General features: G+C 38.2%; 2 protein-coding genes across 2 annotated transcripts in view; one reads left to right on the forward strand and one right to left on the reverse strand.

The window, feature by feature from the left end:
• LOC117420968 (alpha-1A adrenergic receptor-like) overlaps positions 1–10,868 on the forward strand; it is a 29,061-nt gene extending 18,193 nt beyond the window's left edge. The window contains exon 2 of the mRNA XM_034034784.3: positions 6,599–10,868. Within this exon, the coding sequence (XP_033890675.2) occupies positions 6,599–7,155 (557 nt within the window). The 3' untranslated portion in view covers positions 7,156–10,868. The remainder of the gene's footprint in view (positions 1–6,598) is intronic.
• A 2,844-nt stretch (positions 10,869–13,712) lies between these two features.
• LOC117420632 (5-hydroxytryptamine receptor 4-like) lies at positions 13,713–16,332 on the reverse strand. The gene has a single exon (XM_034034135.3). The coding sequence runs from the start codon at positions 16,330–16,332 to the stop codon at positions 15,265–15,267; it is 1,068 nt and encodes a 355-aa protein (XP_033890026.1). The 3' UTR covers positions 13,713–15,264.
• Positions 16,333–20,486: the final 4,154 nt, after the last annotated feature.

The following is a 20,486-nucleotide window of genomic DNA, read 5'->3' on the forward strand; positions in this document are numbered from 1 at the left end:
CATTTAAATATTTAGGAACATTTGTTGTACAATATAATTCTACTTTTTCCGCTTTATTTATCATGTTTAATCGTAAAACATTTTGAAATACCTATTTTTAGGCTCTCAAATGCTGTGAAATAAGGTTTTTGTTTTATTTTTTATTTTTATTTATTTATCCATTTATTTTACCGTGAAAAAATACAGCCCTACTTATTATAAAGACACACACACGTATGTTTCAAAAATACAAGCAATGGGTACAGACTGCAGTCTCCCAAAACGTAAGTCTGGGTTGTTTGTTCACAGGCTCTCAGTTCTGCTACTGAACCACACTGCAGTTACACATCAACGATGCCTAATAATAATAAATGCTTACCCACGTTTGTGTGGGGCGGGGACCAGAGGGATAACTCTTTCAAGCGAGAGTAGCCTAATGTACATACAAAACTGACAGTGGTGCGGTGTTTGCGAGAATCCAAATTCAAGACCAAGGGCAGCAATATACCGGGCCCTTTGAGGCGCGGGGCCCTATGGCTAATGCCAGCCATGTATACATGCGCCTTTTCTCCACGGTGCACATGTGGCCATGGCCCCCCGGGCGTCCCTGATTCCATGCTCATCACAGATAGCTACCTGATTTCCATAAAAAAAAAAAGAACCAGGATTATGGACCTTGATGCCACCTAGTGGCTGTCTGCCAGAACAACATCTAAACATTTTGATTAATCACAATTCATTTTAGAAGGTTTGTTAGTTGTGGTCCATTTTTAGGTAAGTTACAGGGACAAGTAGTGAATTTACTATGTACGACAAAGACTGTATTTATCTACAGTCTGTATTTATGGATTGGAGAGGAGGGCTATAGTGGAAAATTATTAACCTATCACTGGGCCCTAGGCAAGCATACACTTGTGGGGCCCCCTACCCTTGAACAAACAGCCACACACATACATAGAATACACACCTCTGTATACACTATAGCCTTTAAAAGTAGCCTTCCAACCTTTTACAACAGGTAGAATTCTCAGTTTGAAGTTATTATGAACGACTGAATGAATCTGACAGAAAATTAAACTGTAGGGGGTGTGTGTGCTAAATACATTTCCGAATAAAACTGAAGCCTGCGTTAAATCCTGTAGCACAGCTTGACAATGACTTTTCCTAATTTACTGAATAAAAAGGCAACAGTTCAAACAAACAAGGAACTCTATATGAAGCTGAGAAAAGGTAATATATAGAAGGCTGCTCAAACTTTTTTTTTCACTAACTGTAGCTCCACAATAGTCCACGAAAATAAATAGTAAAAAACAAACATGCCTGTACATTGTGTATAATCAAATACGTTACAGTTTACCGCACGCAAAATCGTCAATGTTTCCTTGTTTTTTTTATTTATTTATTTTTTTTGATCGGGTGGGTTTTGACTTGCTTCATTAAAGAAAATTCCCTTTTCCCATAAGCAGAGAAATCGCCAGGTTTTGGCATACAACTAAGTCCAGGTGTTACATATGGTAGATGTCTTTACGTTATATAATTCTCTACCCTTGATTCCACTCCGACACAGCTGCATTTTTTCAAAGCTCGCTGGATATGAACGCTTGATGTTTTTTTAACAGTATTTACATGTAATACAATGAAAATGTGTTTTAAAAGAAAAAAAAAGTTGTATAAGGTTACTTTAATCAAGGGTTTCATGTATTGAGCAACGCAGCAGGCTGAATATCTAGAAAAGCAGTGGTGTTAAATGTGCTATTTTATTTTGCGACATAATAATTTTATTTTGCGACATTTGTAAAAATGTGTTTACAAAATTTGTTGCAAGCTGCAGCAGAATTCAACGGAGATCACAACGGGGCTCGGGCACAGAAATATCGCGCGTGCACATCCAGCGATCTTTTAAAAACTGCATCTGCACAAGCATGGAATAATGTGGGGATACAGAATTCTATGAGGTAATGTTACAGAAATATGCATAACACCTGTCAGAACAATTTGATTTTGAGATACATGCCTCGTTTCGAATGTCAGTGAGTGAAGTTTTTCCAGTCAAATCTGTATACCATTGTCTGCTAGTAAATATTGTAAATAAACGGTAAAAGTTTTTTTTTTTTTTTTTGGCATACAGCTCTTCGTCTGCTTTGTTGACTCCTGCATAATCCAGTTTATATCCAGCCTGTCATATTTGTTTTCGTCAAGTTGAATTTGTTTGAACTTCAGAAAGTCTGAATGCAGTGACAGTGATGTTTTAATCACCATTTTAGTGTTTGGAGCATCTTTCTTTTGTAGTATGTTTTGTAATTAATTTTCTGTTAACTCACATAATCGGTGTTCAGCCATTTTCTCTTGTGAAGAGTGCAGGGAGAAAGGTGTTCCTTTGAAAAAGGGCGGGAATGACAGTGCTGTGAACCAATCACCTGACAGATGGAGGCTATTGTCCGGTGCTGTAGGATGTCAGGGCACTAGTTCAATCTATTTTTGCTCCTATGATGAGGTTTTAACCAATCACAGGTCATCATTTCCAACCACTGATTCATATATAGGCTGTGTGGTCATGTGGTTTAAGAAAAGGGCTTGTAACCAGGAGGTCCCCGATTTAAATCCCGGCTCATTGTGTGTGACCCTGAGCAAGTCACTTAACCTCCTTGTACTCCGTCTTTCGGGTGAGACGTTGTTGTAAGTGACTCTGTAGCAGATGCATAGTTCACACACCCTAGTCTCTGTAAATTGCCTTGGGTAAATGTGTCTGCTAAATTATATATATATATATATATATATATATATATATATATATATATATATATATATATATATATATATATAATATACAGACGTGCTCAAATTTGTTGGTATCTCATCTCATTGAAATATGAGATTGAAATAATGCTTCATTCCTCCTGAAAAGTGATGAAATTAAAAGCTATTTTATCATGTATACTTGCATGCCTTTGGTATGTCATAGAATAAAGCAAAGAAGCTGTGAAAAGAGATGAATTATTGCTTATTCTACAAAGATATTCTAAAATGGCCTGGACACATTTGTGGGACCCCTTAGAAAAGATAATAAATAATTGGATTATAGTGATATTTCAAACTAATTAGTTTCTTTAATTAGTATCACACATGTCTCCAATCTTGTAATCAGTCATTCAGCCTATTTAAATGGAGAAAAGTAGTCACTGTGCTGTTTGGTATCATTGTGTGCACCACACTGAACATGGACCAGAGAAAGCAAAGGAGAGAGTTGTCTGAGGAGATCAGAAAGAAAATAATAGACAAGCATGGTAAAGGTAAAGGCTACAAGACCATCTCCAAGCAGCTTGATGTTCCTGTGACAACAGTTGCAAATTTTATTAAGAAGTTTAAGGTCCATGGAACTGTAGCCAGCCTCCCTGGGCGCGGCCACAAGAGGAAAATCGACCCCAGATTGAACAGAAGGATAGTGCAAATGGTAGAAAAAGAACCAAGGATAACTGCCAAAGAGATACAAGCTGAACTCCAAGGTGAAGGTACGTCAGTTTGTGATCGCACCATCCGTCGCTTTTTGAGCGAAAGTGGGCTCCATGGAAGAAGACCCAGGAGGACTCCACTTTTGAAAGAAAAACATAAAAAAGCCAGACTGGAATTTGCTAAAATGCATATTGACAAGCCACAATCCTTCTGGGAGAATGTCCTTTGGACAGATGAGTCAAAACTGGAGCTTTTTGGCAAGTCACATCAGCTCTATGTTCACAGACGAAAAAATGAAGCTTTCAAAGAAAAGAACACCATACCTACAGTGAAACATGGAGGAGGCTCGGTTATGTTTTGGGGCTGCTTTGCTGCGCCGGCACAGGGTGCCTTGAATCTGTGCAGGGCACAATGAAATCTCAAGACTATCAAGGCATTCTGGAGCGAAACGTACTGCCCAGTGTCAGAAAGCTCTGTCTCAGTCACAGGTCATGGGTCCTCCAACAGGACAATGACCTAAAACACACAGCTAAAAGCACCCAAGAATGGATAAGAACAAAACATTGGACTATTCTGAAGTGGCCTTCTATGAGTCCTGATCTGAATCCTATCGAACATCAATGGAAAGAGCTGAAACTTGCAGTCTGGAGAAGGCACCCATCAAACCTGAGACAGCTGGAGCAGTTTGCTCAGGAAGAGTGGGCCAAACTACCTGTTAACAGGTGCAGAAGTCTCATTGAGAGCTACAGAAAACGTGTGATTGCAGTGATTGCCTCTAAAGGTTGTGCAACAAAATATTAGGTTAGCGGTCCCATCATTTTTGTCCATGCCATTTTCATTTGTTTTCTTATTTACAATATTATGTTGAATAAAAAATCAAAAGCAAAGTCTGATTTCTATTAAATATGGAATAAACAATGGTGGATGCCAATTACTTTTGTCAGTTCCAAGTTATTTCAGAGAAAATTGTGCATTCTTCGTTTTTTGTGGAGGGGTACCAACAAATTTGAGCACGTCTATATATATATATATATATATATATATATATATATATATATATATATATATATATATATACTGTATATACACCAAATTGTAACGTGTAAAGCCATAAATGGAAAAATCTGAGGTAAAACTATAAGAAAACATGTATAGAAATGTTTCAAACAGCTTTCATCAATGTGTTCCTGTCACAAAGACGGCCAGAGTGGGTGGCGTCAAACCAGAAGCAGGAAATAAACAGACAGAGAGGTGTGGTTTGGTGAAGCTGAGCGAATGCTTTCGCTCAGCATTTAATAAACAGAACAGAAAATAAAAGGTTTGAACAGACAAAACACAGGGCACGGCACTTGAGGCCAAAATAAATAGACGAACAAAACGGACTAGACAGACAAACAAACACGGTGAGCAGATTTCAATACTATTAGTTTAACAATTACTACCTCCGTCTCCAATCCCGTTCTCCACTCACCGAACACCCAACCCCGACTGAATGAAATGTGCATCTATATATACTGTTGTGCTGGGATTCAATTACTAATTAATTATTCACTTGAATCCCAGCACGTTAATTAATTCTGTGCAACCCCGTGCTCACATATTACGTTTAACCAGCACGTGAAGTGATTTGTGCCCTCCTCGTGCCTAAATACAAATCTACACTTTTTAAATCACACGTGAAACACAGACCCGTTTATATCCCATGTACCAATGACTATACACCAACATTTACACACGCACGCAACATACAACACATAATATGCACACAGGGGCGGGGCACATTGCCACAGTTCCTCATAGAGCAAAGAGCATCAAGTTATACAGAAGAACACAGAAAAAAAATTATAAGAGAAGGTATAGTGTTTATTTAATTTTTGTTTAAGGTTTTGAGCCAACAAATCCAGCCAAGTCATCTCTAATGGATATGAATTCCTAAGGTTCCTTTGTCCCTGGACTGCAGCAGGAATTTTTTTCAAGTCTGTTTTTCCCAAGCCACACGTCCTATTTATAAACGCTAACTTGACAGTGGTTTGATGACTTTGGAAAAGATATGAAAGAAAAACAGGAGTACCTCAGAGAAAGAGAGTGAATGACTCCTGCTTCATCTGTGAGAAGTTCTCAGCACACCCATCTTTCTATAGAGAAGGGAAACCGCAGACACAAATCAGTGGTTCATACCAGCGTATGACCCCAGCCGCCAATTTCATCCTTTGACACTCATAAACGTAACCCTATGACACGCATACTGTAATCTACAGCATGCATGTACTTCAATTTTCAGAAGTTAAATGTCACTGAGAAGGAGTGTGTTACCACTAATTCAATCCTGTTATTTTAAATATCAGTCAATGTTCCTTGGGCAGGATGGCAAGACTGTCAGTCTACAGCTTGTAAAAGTGGATTAAATATCTCTAGAAGGGGGCACAATATTCGCCATAACAATGCAGAATCACTTTTACTATTTGGCCAGTGAGTAAAGGAAAACAAAAACTCTGAATGCATTACTTTTATTTTCAATGCCAAAAAATGACAGTACACAATTATTATATGTCTCTTTCAACAGCTTTTTCCAAACAACAATTTGTCTACAGTTCAAGAATTGCTTAATAAACTGACCGACTGAATAAGGGTTATTTTTGACATCATGACAAGTTATTTAAATAATTTTTTTTTAGCAGTCAAGAACGATTCAATAATTATCAAACTGTAATTGTATTTGAAAAAAAAAAACAACACTGATTAAAACCTAGTCAAAAGGGCCCTCTGTCACCTGTCCACAGATATCAAATAACAAGAAATAGCTCTGAAATTATTTGGCAGGTTCTGATGAACGGAAGTGGATTCATTGTTTAGGAAATATTTCTGTAATTCAAAACCATGGCAGTTTGAGATTGTAGGTTTTGACATTGAAGCATTGCTATGCATTGCTGGGTAGTAGATTCTAATAGTATATGAAAAATAGAACCAAAACAGTGTAAAAAAAAATAATAATAAAAAAATAAAGATTGATTGATTTCTTATGGTTGGTTTCCTGACTGAAATGGCTTTACAGTAGTAACTTATAAACAAGGGAGCCTGTCAATGTATTTAATACAGCAGTTGTAAAATGTTATGAAAATGACATCTTGTCTACGGCTTCAGGACTAAATACACTTTCTTTGTTTTCCAGGTTCTTTCTTCCCAGCTCTGAAGCCATCTGGAATGGTTTTCAAGGTGATCTTCTGGTTGGGCTACTTCAACAGCTGTGTCAATCCTATCATTTACCCCTGCTTCAGCAAAGAGTTTAAGAGAGCTTTCATAAGACTTCTCAAGTGTCAGTGCCAGAGGAGGAGACGTCCTTTGTGGAGATTCTACGACCAAAGGTGGAGAACATTTGCCAACGGCTCGGGGAGAGGCTCCTATGGCGACATCAAGCCCAGATTCTCCCCCAACGATTCTTTCTCACTTAATAACTCTTTCATGTACAACAGCAAGAGGAGAACTCTTAGCCTTCGAGGGTGGAAGCTCTTCCACCCTTTTCAGAAGTCGTCTTTCCAGCTGAAGGAAAAGATGAACAACCTCTCGAACAAGATTAAGATGGGGCCAAGCAGAAGCAGTGTGCCCAGCCTCAGCAAGGCAGAAATAGAGTCTGTTTCGATGGGAATCTGCAGTGACTTTGCAGAGCAGAATGACTATCAAATATATGATCTATCTGACTGCTACGGGTTCAAAGAAACTGACATCTAGGAAGCCAAACCTCCAGCGCTATGTATATATTTTACATTTGTGAAATGAAGATACAAAACTGAGAAAAACAAACATGTGGAGAGACACTCAGAGGCACTCAACAACAGTTCAGTCCTTTCCTAGAGGCCTGCATGGGTTTGGTTTAAACTGGTAGTAAACTACAAAGGTGGACCAGATTTAAGCACAAACTAGGCTTGATGTCAAACTTTAACATTTTATCAACACATTACTCGTTTCATGTAAGATGTGAGGGAATTGAGTATGCTTTTTTCCACTCAAGTTCTTACATGTTTTTGTGTGTAGATTTTAACAAACTAAAATGCATTCCAGTTTCATGGAATACTTGAGGGGGACAATTGTTTTATGAAGAGAATGTACCAAGGTCTTGTGAATTCTAAAATAGGTGAACCCCAAACAGAACCATTATTGAAGGTTTGGAAGGAGAAAAAGCTAAGAATGGGTATGTTTACAATTACTTTTGGGACCCTTAATGGAATATAGTTAGGGGTTTTATCGGTTAAAACCGAAAATCAGAAGCCCTAAATATAGTACTGTCATCACACCTTTGTTTTAGTATTATTTTTCTACATTTTGGATATGCAGGTTTAAGGAATGGTACTCTGTTATGTGGATATTTTAGCTTGATTAGATTTGTACCTTTTTAGACATAACATTGGGAGCTCACCATGACGGAGGACTGAACCAGAAAATGATACAAAGTGAATCTAAACAAAAAAAAAAGACATTACTTCAGATAAATCTGATATTTCATACCCATTCAAAGTTGCGCTTTAAGTGTACTATAAGCTTACCACCAGTGTCTTGTTAGTGTATTTTAGTGTATTATTTTGGACAAAGTATACTTGAAGTATACTACATTTATAAGGTTGTGTTTGAGCAGTTAGCATCCTGCAGGGTACTTTATTTGAACGTAATGCAGGGGTTCTTGTATCCTGATCATCATTCTGGTTTATTGGGAAAATCTAGAGCTATGTAGTTCTTGCCTCTTCCAGCAGGTGTCACTGGTATGCTGATGTCTTTTTTCTTTCTTTTGCTCATAGATACCAAACTAAAAAATATCACACAAAGTGTTTAAAACAATTATTTAATGAATTGTACCTGTCAGGCATGCCATTCACCCTATAGTTCTTAAATGTGCAGTTTTGAAAGAAACGCATAGCATTGCAAACATGTACAGATGAACCTGTTTTATATCACCTCGCTTAATATAATGCCCCGTTTATTATCACGATTCTTCAAAAACCACTCGCCATGCACCATAGGTTCTTTGAGAAATTACCTCTCTTAATATCACCTCACAAACCCACTTATTTTCACATTTTGTGCAGCTTGTCAAATGCTGCGTGGCTGGTGTTTACTAAGTAACCACAGGATATAATTAATTTCCAACGCAACTAACAACCAATAATCATCTCGGCTGATAAACTAACATTTTGTGCAGCCTGTCAAATGCTGCTTGGGCGGTCTTAACAGGATACAGTTCAGTTACAAAACACCAACATCACCACATTTTTCTTTTTTAACATAGTCTTATACAAATGCACACAAAAAAAACCAAGTGCAACGTCTAATTGATAGCTCTCATCAGTCGACAGTTCATTCCTTTTTTAGATAATGACGCAAACTGATTCGTTCCAGTTAATGATACAAAATGTATTTGTCCTGTATTAAACTATATGCATTTGTTTAAATGTAAAGAACAACTAAATGTACAATATTAAAACACTGCTCTATAATTCTCCGTTAGTTTTCTTTCTTTTTTTTTCTCACACTCTTAATGTGCTGTCATAGGCAAACATGAAACCCACTTTATATCATGAGCCGCTTTCTATCACAAAGTATGCCTGCACAGCAATCATGATATAAAGCAGGTTCATCTGTATTTTCATTTTGAAACATGACATTTGTTACTACAGTAGATGAAAGAAAATTCTCAGTTTGTATGCCTTGCCTTTCAGGAAGTCTGTTACTGCTTCACTTCCTAGGTCATTTCACCTCAGTAGTGTCTTCTTTGAAGGCACAAAGCACGTCAGTCATGAGGGGAAGCAGCTGATTGGTTACTGACAAGAAAGAAGGACCTGAAGGGGTGGGGACCATTTCAGTCACCAGGTGAAGCCAGGCCTGCAAACAGAGATGTGTTTAACCAAGTGTAGGTGCAGATATATTGCAAGATGACAAACACGTGTTTCTAAACGATGGGGGTGGAAAATGTATTACATTACTCTCTAAGGTAAAATCACTGCAAGTAATGTGCTTGAAATGAGATAAAGAATATTTCTTGACAAGTCACCCATATTTATTTGATAAACACCAGCTTCATGTGCCGCTGTCTTTCAAGCAGGTGGCACATATAAACTTCAGTTTAACAGCTGGGCCATGCCAGCGAGGTGTTCTAGCTAAGCTCAGCTGCCATGTGAAATGTCAATTAGAAACTGCAAGCCAGTTGGCTCTGATTTTGTTGATGTTACTTCCCGGGGGTGTACTGTGCAATGCTATTAGACACAGTTTCTGACTGACCAGCTTCTGACCTGTATATAGGAGGGGGGTATTAAAACCTAATTCAAATAACTTATCATCAATAGCATGGTAATCTAATCAAAACCCATACTGTTCCACATTCATCCTGTTCATTTACCAAAGCATCAATTCCACAAAGGTTGAACCTAGGCCAGAATGTGATCTCCTTTTCTGACAAACAAATACTGCAGTAGTCTACGACAATAAATGCAGTATAGTGTGGTAATTTCAACAGAATTCAACAGAGAGGCAGAAGTATTAATGGCACGGCCTTTGCAAATGCTCAGTACTTTCTTGTAAGGTTTATGGTTAAAAGTCAAGTATTTTGCTTGGTATCGGTTCGCACCTTGTTTTTTGTTTACAAAACTGTCCCTGTACGTAGGTGTTTAATATTTACATTATAAAACATTGACTATGATTCAACTATTTTATTATTTATTGGTGTATATTTTTTATTCCGTTGTCATGTTATATGTTTTTTGGGGGTTTTTTTGTAACCTTTAGTGTGGTTAAGGGGGCAGTAGCTAGGGTTCTGTCCTGCCAATAATATCTGTCAACCTCCCCATTTAAACCCAAATCATGGCCTTATTGTCTGTTTTGCTTTTTAATTTCCTCCATTCTCCTCCACAATGCTGCTCCACCTCTGCAACCATCTCCCTCCAGGAAGGGTCTCTGTTTTTACCTGTGCCAGTCTCCCTCTCTGGAGAGCAAAGCTTCTTCCCAGCCTCGGAGCCCAGCATTTCTGCCTCGACTCCTCAGAGCTGACCCTCTCTGCATGGTATTTCTTTTCTCTCTTCCAGCATTCCAGTCTCCCTGCAAGGTAATCAAAGCTCTACTTGCCTTAGAAGTCTGACCAAGTCAACCGCCATCAGTACAGGCATGGTTGGTCTTCAAGGGCGAGTAGCTTCATTTCTTCAATTCGTCCGCTATTCTATTGTTGGTTCCCCTTTGGGGAAGTAACGCTTGGTTCCCAGCTTTGGAGGCTGATCAGTTCAGACTCACCTCACTTCTCTCCTATTTCAATTCCTGAGGCTCTTCCTCCATGCAGCTCTTGCTCCTGCCCCGTGAATTGTATTTTATGCGTGTACAAACCAAACTGTTTTTATTGTAAAGGTAATATATCCAATTTATTTCAACCATTGAGATTAAATATTACATTTGTGAAATAAAATAAAGGTCCAATTATTGATCTGTACTTCTTGGCTCCTGTTATGTAATTCATAAATGTTGACCAAAATTTTATATTTTAGGGGGAAAAGCCGTACCTAAAATGGTCTATTACATATCTGTTATGGTCTCACAGTACTGAAGAGTCTCAATGAGCAGAATTCCCTAGTAATCCCAAAGGCGATGCTCAAGATTTGTGTATGGTAATGTAAAGGTTTGTACGCTGTAAGAGAAGGCATATTGCAATTTGATAATAACATTCTTACAAACAGTTGGCATACACGTAACACAGCATTTTGACTTGCTTGATTTTGGTGCCCGGCCTCTCCTTTTGGGGTACTCGGTGCTGTGAAATGGGCCTCAAAGCACAGCACTGAGTGGAGGTAGTCCATTGCCTGCTTGACATTTGGTTATATGGGTTATAGCATTTTTTTTAAATAAAAGTTGTGTTGGATTGTGGAAGGGTGTGGGGCACGGGAGACAAAGTTTAAGACCACCTCACCAGCGTCCAATTTTTATTTGATGGCACAAGGGGGCACTGTTGCACCGTGGAAGAACAATACCAGATTGATATAAATACCAACAATGGTAATTTTCTCTGGTCAGTCCCGTTATGATGCATACACAGGTGCCGAAATAATATTCAAAAACAGAAAGGAAAATAAAACACAGTAACAAAACTACAAACAAATGGTGCTGCTTCTTGCAGCGTCCCGAAGCCTCTGGTCTCTGGTGCTGCTCGATACTTTGCTGTTCCCTTACTAACACTCACAGGGTTGCCTGGGATTCTCCAGCTGAACTACAATAACGTCCCAGTATGGGGACGTGGAATTTAAGTCATATTATGACTGTCTTCTTTAGCCAGACTTGCCTGCCTCTTTCTCTTGCTCCAGACACTGATGTTCTTTTCCTGTTTTTACTCCAGGTTTATGAACCCAGCTCCCGCTGTCATTTCTCCTAGAAGGGCAAGAATAAAGGAACAGCAAAGAGTTACTTTTATTGGTCGAGCGACCCCCCCCAAGACCCGCTTCCCGACCACTCAGAGAGCGAGAAAGGCGACACACTCTCATCCAACCTCTCTGTGTCATTGCCACACACACATCCACACACACACACCTACACACACACACACACACACACACACACACACACACACACTGAGACACATACACACACGCATGCACACACACGCATGCACACATACACACACACACACATACTGAGACGCACACAACACAACACAATACACACACACACACACACAGATTCAATGCACAAAATGGATACATTTTTATTAAAGAAGAGAATATAAAGATATGAAACATATAAACATTTTAAAATGTTTACTTTTTGTTTTAAAAGTTACATTGTCTTTTCCTTACAAACAGAGCACTGCGTTTATCTTATATGACATACCTAAGCATATATGCAGTTAATGTGTAATTACCCATTTAGTTATGTTACATGTTAAAACAGGAAACAACCAATTTAATAAGTGCCACAATGCACACACACACACACACACATACACACACACACACACACACACACACAGACAAACACACACACTGAGGCACACGCACACACACAAACACACACACACATGCACACACTGAGACATGCGCACATACACACAAACACACACACACTGAGACACACACACACTGAGACACACGCACACACACACAGATACAAACACACACACTGAGACACACACAAACACACACACACATGCACACACTGAGACATGGGCACATACACACACACACTGAGACACACACACACCGAGACACACGCACACACACAGATATAAACACATGCACACACTGAGACACACACACACACTGAGACAAACACACACACTGAGAAACACACTGAGACACATACACACACACACAGACACACGCACACACACAAACACACACACATGCACACACTGAGACACACACACACACACTGAGACACATGCACACACACAAACACAAACATACATGCACACACTGAGACATGCGCACATACACACATACACACACACACTGAGACACACACACACACTGAGACACACGCACACACTGAGACAAACACACACACTGAGACACACACACACTGAGACACACACACACACAATGAGACACACGCACACACTGAGACAAACACACACACTGAGACACACACACACTGAGACAAACACACACACTAAGACACACACACTGAGACACACACAAACACACTCAGACACATACACACACACAGACACACACACACACACATGCACACACTGAGACACACACGCTCACACAACACAACACAATACACACACACACAGATTCAATGCACAAAATGGATACGCATTTATTAAAAACGAGAATATAAAGATATGAAACATATAAACATTTTAAAATGTTTACATTTTTTGTTTTAAAAGTTAGATAGTCTTTTCCTTACAAACAGGGCACTGCGTTTTATTTTGTATGACATACCTAAGCATTTGATACAGTATATGTAATTAATGTGTAATTACCCATGTAGTATGTTACATGTTAAAAACAGCCAGTGTTGAAGCAGGAAACAACCAATTTAATAAGTGTCTAATGCATGGTAAAATACCAATTGACCAAAATTCTAAAGACATGAATAACTAAGTTAACTTGGTTTTTTGTTTTATATATATATATATATATATATATATATATATATATATATATATATATATATATATATATATATATGCACAACACTGTTACCTTTCTTGTCAACCAAAAGGAAAAGAAAGAATAAGTAACATAGAATTTGTTGTTCTTTTTAAATGTTTTATTAAAAAATTATTTATAATAAGTTCATATGTACAGTTGGTAACACTTTATATTACACGTCTCAAATTATTGTGTATTTACATAGTAGCTACTTACTAAATATGTTTACTTCCCCATAATAGATAGTTACTTAGTAAATACATGTGTACTTACACATAATTACAATGTTATTATGCATAGTTACAATGTGCTTAACATGTACATCTAAACCTAACCCTAACTGTAACCCTAATCCTTTCTGATACAATTGTGTACTTACATATATCTTGCAAAAAGATTGACACGTTAATGCATTGTAACTATGCATAATAACATTGTAATTATGTGTAAGTACACATGTATTTACTAAGTAACTACTAAGTAAATACACAGTAATTGGAGACACTTAAAAGTGTTACCATACAGTTAACCAGCCCCTGCCTCTTATGGTATAAGAGTGTCTTCTTCTTTCACACTTTTGGTGACAGAACCCTTCAGCTTTGTTTTGCAGTCATCTTGTCCACCAAAGTGGTTCCTGAGAAGACACCTTTATACCATGTGAGGCAGGGTCAACTGTACATGCACATATTTAGTAACATGTAACAGAACCTCAATAAATGGGTAATTGCATATCAATTTAACATGTATTTATTCCTCATAAAGTAAAGTGTGTTGCAGCCACTCCATATCTCCCTGTCTGCAAAAGATCTAGAAGTATGCCATGGACTGTTTTACTATTGCCATGTATCAAGGTCAATCTTTACTATAATACAGTGCAACGATCAACAGAAAGTCTGCATAAAAATCTCTTGATGTTAATCATTCTGGATCTTAACACCTGATCATCATGTGTATATTCTTTCAGGTTAGGTTAACCCTGTGTCCTTGATAAATCAAGGATATGCAATTAGTCGATTGGACAGGGAACTGACCTGTGATCTATTATTTTCTTTAGGAAGTCTGTGTTGGTATTATAAGGAATAATGTACACCCAACTGTGCATAATATGTAATTCTGTCGAGGGTTTGTGGCGATGTATAAATCACGAGAGCGCTGGCTCGAGTGGTTTATCAGTGTCATCAGAAACCTGAGATAGAATAACAGCCTTACATGTACAACTTTGGTGTATATTATTTGTTGTAATGCATGGTGACAGAGACAGAAATTATAAAAATGCTCTTCCATAAATGTATCCCTGTCTTTAGCGGATACAACTTGAAATCTGCAGGGTGTTGTTGTTTTGATATTATTTTGTTGTGTTCATGTACTGGTGATAGAGTGGTGGAGAAAAAATACATGGGTAAAATAAAACTATAAAACACAGGAGTTTATAGAGAGATTATTATTCACCATGTATTATATATGTATACCACACCAACGCCTGATAATACGTAACACTGTTAAGCACTGCTGCTAATGCTTGTATCAGTTGCTAAATCTTAATACATATCAAAAAAACTTGAGTCAGGCTAAAGCTCCAGGACCCAGAAATATTTCTGTTCCCCCATCAAACTGAACCGTAGAAATTAGTGTAGATTGGAGTGCACTTATCTTAACCACTGTGAAAATAAAATCGAAGCAAAAAAAGTATTAAGTCTGATGGGAAGAATTTCTAGTTTGTTGTCCGTTCATTGCCTTTGGTGTTGGAAAGGTCAGTGTTGGGTGACAATCCAGGAAAGCAGATTTTGCAACCGATGATGATGAAGAATGCCCTTCTAAACGACCTGTTGAAGAAACCATAGAGGAAAGGGTTCATGGAGGAATTCACGTAACCAAGCCATAAAAACACTTCCCAGACAACCATGTCTGTCTGGTACTCTATAAAAGGATCAATGATGTTCGTCGTGAAGAAAGGCAACCAGAAAACAAGGAAGGCTCCGATGATGATCCCAAGGGTTTTCGCTGCCTTTTTCTCCCGTTTCAGGGAGCTTTTATGTCTTGGCTTCTTGGTGGTACCTGGATCGGAGCTCTGAAGGTTCATCTGGTTCTCTACTGCGCTTATCTGCCTGGCTTGTCTCTGTGCTGCCTTGTAGATCTTCCAGTACGCAACAAGCATTATAAACATAGGTAGATAAAAGGCAACAAAGGAGGCCATAACTGCGTACACTTGGTTGACTAAAAAGTAGCATACATTGCTTGGTAGTTTGTTTTCAATGCCAATCTCAGGAAGTCCTAGCATAATAGGAGCAAAAGATATCAGCAGGGGGACAATCCAGCAGATGATTATAAGGACCGTAACCCTCTTTTTGGACATTTTGAATCCGTATACCAGGGGATTGCAAACGGCATAGTAGCGATCAAACGCAATGCAACTCAAGTGAAAGATAGAGGCTGTGCATAGCATCACGTCTAGGCTTGAGTGGATTCGGCAGAAAATGGATCCAAAGTACCAGCATCCTTCAATCGTTCTGATCATGCTGTAGGGCATGACTGTGAGTCCAACTAGGAAGTCTGCAACAGCCAGTGACAGGACGAATGAGTTGGTTGGGGAGTGCAGTTGTTTAAAGTAAGCAATGGCCAGGACCAGTAAAAAGTTACCAACAATGGTGCAAGTTACCACAGCTATAATGAATAAATACAGAACTATTTTCGATGCTGTGCTTCTCAAACTGGCACATGGTTCAAAGTCTGTGAATCCTGATGAATTTGTGTTGCCAACCCATTCAGATATATTTGCCATGATTTCTTGAAACTTCCTGAAATGACAATGCAAATTATAATTAGCTCTGTCATATAATCACTATATTTAGGAGTTTTTCCCCCACTGATAAATAAATATTGTAAATTCAAGTTAAGAATTGTTGCCCAAAAAAAAACTCCTGAGATACATAAACACCTCACTATACAACCAGAAAAACGTGTATACAGTTAGTGGGGGAGCAGTGGGATCTGAAATCTGTTGAACATACCGAACAGATCCTGCACATGCCCTGGATAATCCTGACTGATTTGAACAGCTTCTGCGCAGTAATTAATCTCACTTTCCCCCTCAGTGTTTTCATTCATTAAAACAGCTACTTACAGGCCTTTAATGAGCTGACTGAAGTCACGTCTCCCTTTTGATTTCGTTCAGGATGCATTTAATGTTTGCTGAAGCAAACATGGTCCCTTTGAGCTCAGTAAACAGTTACTCTGACAAATGTAAAGCCTCTCCACTTGGAAATCCGATTATAAAAAGAATTGACCTTTTCCATAAGATCAAAAGAGGGAGCACTAGGGGATTTCATTCGTGCAAACGTGTTAAGGGATGAGTACTGTGTATTTACAGGTTTTTTTCTGAACAGAGTACCTTTTGGTTTCTATAAGGAATTGTTCCTGGCTATACAAAGATAAAATAACTTAGACTGGATTCTAGTCCAGCGTTGGTGACTAACAACCTTGGGAATGGTAACGGGACAAATTATTATGTAAGTGTGATGCGTCACAGAGTTGCAAGTTAACAGGTTTGATCTCCTCACTCTGAGGCTACTTCTTTACATTTACAAGTAAATATTATCTGTTTTTATCAGCCCACGAGTCCCCTGTTGACAGCTGTCTGACTTGTGCTGACTTGGAGGCTGGGTACAAACCAGAGACCATGCACACCAGAAGCGAGAACCCTAACCGCTATGCAAAAGAGATGAGCTTGCCTACAGGTGTGGTTATAGAGGTCATCTGGGGGCAGCAGTGTGGAGTAGTGGTTAGGGCTCTGAACTCTTGACCGGAGGGTCGTGGGTTCAATCCCAGGTGGGGGACACTGCTGCTGTACCCTTGAGCAAAGTACTTTACCTAGATTGCTCCAGTAAAAACCCAACTGTATAAATGGGTAATTGTATGTAAAAGTAATGTGATATCTTGTAACAATTGTAAGACGCCCTGGATAAGGGCGTCTGCTAAGAAATAAATAATAAATAATAATAATCTCACCAACAGGGTTCAGAATACTTAATGGCAGTACCTCACACTACGCTGCCCACCACAGAAGCAGGGGAACTGCATTGGTGTTTCTGTGGAGAATAGAAGGTGCCACAAACTATGTGGGAAGTAACTGTGCTAATGAGATAAATCTGAAGCAACGATACATAATAATATTTGGCAACTATTCAGAAATGCCTTTTCTGTTTCAGTTGTTGGTTACACTGCATAATTCCAAATAAAGCCTACTCAACATTTAAGCCCCCCTCAATACAATTCAACAATGCTGACTTATCATTATATAATTAGAGCTACATGAAATGAGTGATTGCATTTTATTCTTATGTGTTCCTCAGGGGTCAGCCAGAAGCAACAGGCATCTCATACTAAAATCTAAGAAATAATGAAAAGATATTATGGAAAAACAAGCTTACTGTACACTGTGCATTCAATTAACCAAAGCCCTCTGCTGATTTTTATATAAAAAAAATGCTTTAAGACCTAACAATGCTGCCATCTGCTGGCAAAAAATGCGGGAAGAGCAAATCAATCATAGCAAGTTACCAACACATTGCTACTTTAACTGTCACAGGGAGACTTCTTGACGAACGACGTTGTGTGTGACAACCCTGTGTAACATAAAACGGAATGTCCTCAGATCCTTCAGATTAGCGGAATTGTTACTAGACTTAGTAAAACACAACTACAGGGTCACATTCCTTCCTAGTCTTTGGATAGATTGTCTGCAGCCATTTATTAGTACTGGGATGGGATATGGGATGTGTCCGTGGAAATCCTACCTGGTTAATAAAGACGTGTGTATTATTAGACTCCAGTAAGGTTTACAGCAGCAACTGCACAGTACATTCACTTTTAACAGTTAACAGTGCAACCTAAAAGTTTGCTCATTATTACATTAAATAAATCACCATATCTAAGAGAAGCAACAAATGAAAAAAAGAGCAACATTATGTACACAGGGTCCACACAAGCGGATAAACATAAATACAGTGTTTTCACAGCTGGTCATTGCTGGAATAAGAAACAGGTACTTTTTACTTTCAAGGCAAGCTGGCTGTACAGTACAATCTGATAAACTACGTTTTAGCATATTGTAGTAGTTATGGGCTTACATCATTTGATAAAATATATTTGGCTACACTGTTTGTTCCCTGCGTCTTTGGCATAGACGTGCAGTGAGAATGTTTTGCCACTTTTTTGATGTACTGAGTTCATGCAAGACCTACAGGGTTTGACATTTAAATGGAAGTATACATACATAAATTCATCCGCATGCAAATTGTTATTAAGAACAGCATTTATTATATCTTAAGTACAAAGTATTATTTTGTGTGTATTTTAACCGGACATATCGACTGACATACACATCTCATGATACACAGACAGCACAATAGAATGGTTATGTGTTGTATATTTAATCTTACAGCTGGTAAAGGTAAACATGTACAATGCGGGAGGCTGAAGGAAATTCAAATGTGGATATCTGCAGCCAGCAAGAACGGTTTAGGTCCAAAATGTTTGTCTCGCTACAAAAAAAAGGAGGACAGAAAAGTTATTCCCTTTTTTCGTTAAACTACATTTTTTTGGTGCTGTTGAATGCAATGCTACTACTGGTCCGTTCCGTATAAGGAATCTACGAACAGATGTGGAAAAATAAACTTTATATATATATATATATATATATATATATATATATATATATATATATATATCAGTGCCTTGTATATTGTAAATGTTAGTTATCAGTCAGAATGTATGAATAGAAACCTGAACCTATCCAAGATTGCTGGTCAATTAAGTTCATTGAAATCAGTCCCTAGTGCTATTCCAACCCAGTCTACCTCGCTTTTATCTGTCGCCTTCCAGTCCAGTATTAATAGAAAACTAATTAATTCCAGTGGGATGCTAGCTTTATCACAGAAATAACATTTGCAAAGAGCTCCATGTGCTTGCCTGTTCATAGACTGCTTAGAACTGTCTATCTGAGCTGTGTGCTTTGCAAGCGGCCAACAGTGTAAACTGCTTCGGAGCACAAATACTGTTTTTATACATTCTCTTGTTTGGATGTTTGTTTCTTTGTATGAAAGCTTGTGAATAGGTAACTTCTGAACGCTTTGTTGGATTCGTCTGAAAAGCAGCTAAGGACACGTCAATGTAATTTAAACCAATGTCTTTTTTAGTTACATTTGTAAATATCTAACATTGTTTTTTTGTAAGTTTTAGCATTATTTTGATTCTGCACATTAGCCCATTTTTTTAAGTTGAGCCCAAAGTCAGACTGGTAATGAATGAATATAATGCAAATATTCTGACAGTGTTTTCATTTTGTCAGATTCTGTTTGGGTTCAGAATTTAAAAAAAAAAAGAAAAACTTCAGGACGTGCATCAATTAACTGACCTTCTTAACTTAACTTCTGTTAACTGACCTAAATAATGATTTTCACTGTCCCAAACCCAACCCCAAATTAGAAAATAACAGAAAAGCTGTACCTTAGCATAATCCCTTTAAGAAAATGAAAGTAATGCATATAGTCATTCATATTTACAGAAGACGACATGATTGAATGACATGCCACGGGGATGTAGGAGGCGTTGTAAATTGACAAGTTATTTTTATTTTATGGCTCTCCACTTACTACTATTTAAAGAATGATAGCAAGTTCAGTGTTTGTTTTTTGAATATCCCCTGCGACCGCAATTGCAAACCCACATTCATCTAAGGGAAGACAACTTTCAGAAGGAAATGATCTGTCAAATTGATAAAAAGTGTCAGCAATGGCCATTTCTTATGTTTATTACAGATGGAAACACATAAACAGTCCACTATTTGCTAACTGTCAGAAGCGATGTATATTTTTAGCTAAAATTGAACCAGCATCATCATCTTCTTCTTCTTCTTCTTCGTCTTCTTCTTCTTCT

This window comes from Acipenser ruthenus, chromosome 1 (genome assembly GCF_902713425.1).
Source record: "Acipenser ruthenus chromosome 1, fAciRut3.2 maternal haplotype, whole genome shotgun sequence".
Lineage (NCBI taxonomy): Eukaryota > Metazoa > Chordata > Actinopteri > Acipenseriformes > Acipenseridae > Acipenser > Acipenser ruthenus.